General features: G+C 37.7%; 1 protein-coding gene across 1 annotated transcript; it reads right to left on the bottom strand.

Annotated features, from left to right (window-relative positions):
• Window positions 1-3,024: 3,024 nt before the first annotated feature.
• On the bottom strand, window positions 3,025-3,931 carry LOC146314018 (trace amine-associated receptor 4-like). The gene has a single exon (XM_084737512.1). The coding sequence runs from the start codon at window positions 3,928-3,930 to the stop codon at window positions 3,025-3,027; it is 906 nt and encodes a 301-aa protein (XP_084593638.1). The 5' UTR covers window position 3,931.
• Between the last annotated feature and the right edge of the window lie 405 nt (window positions 3,932-4,336).

Here is a 4,336-nt window from a genome sequence, read left to right on the forward strand (position 1 = left end):
GGTCAAAAGGGCCTGACATTGCACACTCGAACAGAGTCGAATAGAGAATCAAACCATGGATGTATTATGGTCTAAATGCGCACCACCGTCAGAGCGTCTTGTTCCCATGACAACTGACCGGAGAAAGACACATGGCGCGTCATGTTTATGGGCTTCAACTGTGGCTGTGGCCACACCAAGCAGCTGGAGCGGATCCAGGTTCGGTCACGTTCAGATTACCGGTAGCGTCGGTTCTTGTGGCAACCCTAGTCTCAAGACTGAGATCATGATAGTGCTGTGTTACACCAGACAGTGCTTGTTTACCTGCTGTGGCCGTGCTGCTGCTCGGACCCGTGTCGTCACTGGCCTGGCTGCTCCCACCACGACAGAAGAGATCTGTCAGTTTTGTGCATTTGGCCGCCTCCTCAATTAACTTTTTTTTCTTTTTTGCCCTACGCTTATCTGCACCACACATCTCTTTTTTCTGGTGGCTTCTTTCTTTTCAGCATCTTTGCAAATCTCCTCTACCTTGCTTGCTTTTTTCTTTCTTTTTTTCCAGAAAAATAACGGTCACTGTCTGAGCGGCTGAGCCAATCACATTCAATAAACACATGGATCAGTTCAAATTGGGAGGGGCCGCTCATATCCCCCCTTATATGCAACAAAATGCAGTGACCCAGTCTGACGTTACACTCCGTGCTACCTGCCGCTGTGAGGGTCAACTGCGGCAACATTACATTAAAAAAAAAATAAATAAATAATTGACCAAAAGAGGGCCCATGGGTTTACAAAACCCACCAACCTTACGTCATCTACGCCACTGGTTAGCCTTAATGGTGTTGTGCCAATATCCCTTTCTGGCAGAAATCTTGCTGTTATCACTAAAAACATGACTTGTTTACCTCCATTAAAGCTACCCAAGGAGAGCTTTTAAAGTGTTAAAAAGAGATTGGGTGGTTATAATTTACAGCACAGAGCAGGTAAAATAACACAGATGATAAGCAAGAATATAAGACCAAACACATATACAACAGGACATGACGTTATGTTTATTGCACGTTATGACTGTGTGATCCAGATGAACGCAGCTGTTATGATATTAGATGTATATAAACTAGGTGATTCAGTTTTTGCGTGCGTGCATGTGTCTGCTGCATTGTAGTATATCCTGTTTGATTTTAAAATGTAATCCTGCTAAGGACTCCTCGTTTTTATCAAATATACCGGTAATCTGATTGAATATTTTTTGTGTACTGTAACGGATTACAGTTACCTTTTTTTTGTATCCCTATTACATAACGCTGTTACATGTAATCTATTACTCCCCAAGCCTGCATTATAGCGCATCCTGAGTGACAACTTATGATTTGATCTTTCTTCCCTGCTCTGCATGCAAATAAACACTTTGACTGTATTGTCAGTTTAACATCTATTACTGTCCATTTGACTGTTTATTTGTTCCTCTTTTTTTTTTAGTTCAGTGCCACACTTCTCTATCAGTCCATAATAAACCTCGTGTTTTACCTGCACTGTCAGCAGGTCATCAGGAGACAAGATCTGTGGTCCAAGGGGATTTTATAACTGAACTGTGATCAGGACAATACACACTTTTATTTCTTCTGACTGTGTGGAAATCTGATATGTTCACAAAGTAGATGATGAAGAAAGGCATTTAATGACAAATATACAGTAAGGCACAAAAGATTACAATTTTGCCATGGCCATTTTACTTCTCTGCTATATATGCACATAATTGTATTTGCAAAACATACTACTGTTTTTAACAGTGGTCCACTGGAACAAACAGACATAATGTTTTTTCCACAATGACAGATAAAACTATACATAGACTACTTAAAGTATAAATCTTACTGAATTTACAAGGAGACCAAATTACAACCCAAGACAACGTTTCACAAAGTTTATAAAGTTTCTTCTCACTCAACAACTCTCAGAAGTTTTGGAATGGAGTCTTGGTTTACTCCTGTCTTCACAAACATCAGCTGAACAAGGCCTGAGATGAGACTTGGATTTTAACTTTGTGCAACTCTGACCAGTTACTGTACTAGTATTCTGTTAAAGTCCTTATTATCTTAGCATTGCTTCTTCATTACTTAATCATGTTTGTCAGCCTTCAAATAAAATGGTGAACAGTGTGTTTTTATCACAGATAATAATAACATCTGATCAATGATGGCATAATTGTGAAATCATGTATTAATCATTTCTTGCTTATGCATGCATGATATATATACACATTTTCTTCACCTAAGTAAATGATTGGTAATTGAAATTAGTCCAAAAGTATGATCTAATTTGCACTTGGATTTTTCAAAATACATATTGCCATGAACATGATGAAGTCATGAAGAAGTAATGCTTAGCTACTGTGATTACAACATTTGAAATTCAACAGAATATTTATGCATGACTGTTACTTGTCAAGACTTTTGTCCTGTCTCTCTATGTCCTGCACACATGCCTATGAAGAAAAAGATGAACATCAGTAATAACTCAGAAATGGTAATGATTGAAATGCCTTTTTTCTAACATTAAGTCATGTTTGAGATTGTACATTCCTGATAGTTCATTAAGTACTATATGCATGAACTTGTGATAATTGATGATAAATGATGAAAAACACTGAAAAGACAGATGATGTCACCATAGGTCAGTTTAAAGCTTTGTGTGCTAAAGCAAGGGCCTGAGGTCACAGAGTATTGTAAAGACAAAGATTAAAATCATACTACTGCATTTAACAGAGAGATGCAGCCTCTGCACAATGTTAATAAATGAATACAAACAGTAAATGAGACACATAAGGAGATACAGTGTACTGATCCTACATTAATTTATAGGTATTCACACTGAGATTACATGAAGTTTCAGGGATTATCTGCCATTGGGTTTAACATGAAGATATTTTATATACAGTCAAGTGGCTAGTGACTAGAAATGTGACTATGTCACATGTAGTGAAAAGCGCTGTAAATCGTCAGTGCCACCCATCAGCATTAGTCACATGTCAGGACATAAAATAACAAGTTAAAGGAGTTTAGAATGAGTAAAATCACCTTGAAATATTTTCCCAGAAATGATCATTCTGAAAGCTGATCGAAACCAGCTGTAAAAGAAACCATAGATCAACGGATTAAGCATTGAATTTGACCATCCAAACCACTTAAACACTTCAATCACAGCATCTGGTATTGTGTAATTACTCAAAGGGTTAAAGGTTATGCAAAGAAAGAAAGGAGTCCAGCATATGAGAAAAGTTCCCATCACAATAGCCAGAGTTTTAGTCGCCTTTCTCTCCATCTTACTTTCAGACTTTGTGCTCTGACAGGTTGTGTTCTGGATGCTTCGGGCCTGTCTCTGTGCCACAATCAAAATCTTTAGGTAGATAGTGGACATTATGAAAGATGGAAGGTAAAATGCCAAAACAGTTCCTGGACTTGCTGAACTTGTTTTTTGAAATAAAACACACCTTTGATTATATTGTCCTTGTCTCAGTCCACCGATTGTGAGGCAAATTCCAACTAGAGCAGAAACAGTCCAGCTCACCAGGATTATTATCACAGTATTACGGACATTTATTTTAGTTCTGTAACTCAGAGGCTGACACACAGCATAATATCTGTCAACAGAAATAAAACACAAGTTCAAAATAGAACATGCGCACAGAAACATGTCCAAGCCTCCTCGTACCTTACAGAGTAAATCTTGAATATACCAACAAGAGCTTACAGCCAGAATCACACTAAAAGGCAAAACAAAAACCCCGACAAGCAGATCAGCTACAGCGAGAGAGAGGATGAGGAAGTTTGTCGGAGTGTGGAGCTGTTTGAAGTAAATGATGGAAGTTATTACAAGAAAGTTTCCGCACATTATAAGAACTGATAAAGAGCCAACAAATATACATAATAAATATGATGTGGTGACTGTTCTCATGCCAGATACATTTAAAGATTCATTGCAGAGACGTTTGTCCTCGACAACATCAGATCTGTTGAAAGAAAATTCAGTTCCCATTCATAAATGATCATTAATTGTAAGATAACAATAAGATGCTTTCAATCAAGAAAATGAACAGTATCTAGTTTTCTGTAGACAGAGATTATAAGTTAATTTTTCACATGACGCTCATTCATCCTGGTTTGTGTATCTGTACTGTTAACAGTCCTTGGTCTCTGTGCTACTGAGCACAAACAGATGAGATCACAACATTTTTCTGGACTCATTTGCATATAAAGTTCATGGGAGTGGTATTTAGTGAACATCAGTATGATGAATAATCATGTATCTCTATGTGTATGTTTTTGATCTTCCATACAAACACACAATTTCAAATGATCAG

The sequence above is a fragment of the Lutjanus erythropterus genome, chromosome 15, assembly GCF_056507025.1.
Source record: "Lutjanus erythropterus isolate fLutEry1 chromosome 15, fLutEry1.hap2, whole genome shotgun sequence".
NCBI classification, from domain to species: domain Eukaryota; kingdom Metazoa; phylum Chordata; class Actinopteri; order Lutjaniformes; family Lutjanidae; genus Lutjanus; species Lutjanus erythropterus.

Bases quoted from the DNA above. Each gene is read 5' to 3' on its own strand.
- LOC146314018 (XM_084737512.1), bottom strand. From the start codon at position 3,930: ATGAGAACAGTCACCACATCATATTTATTATGTATATTTGTTGGCTCT.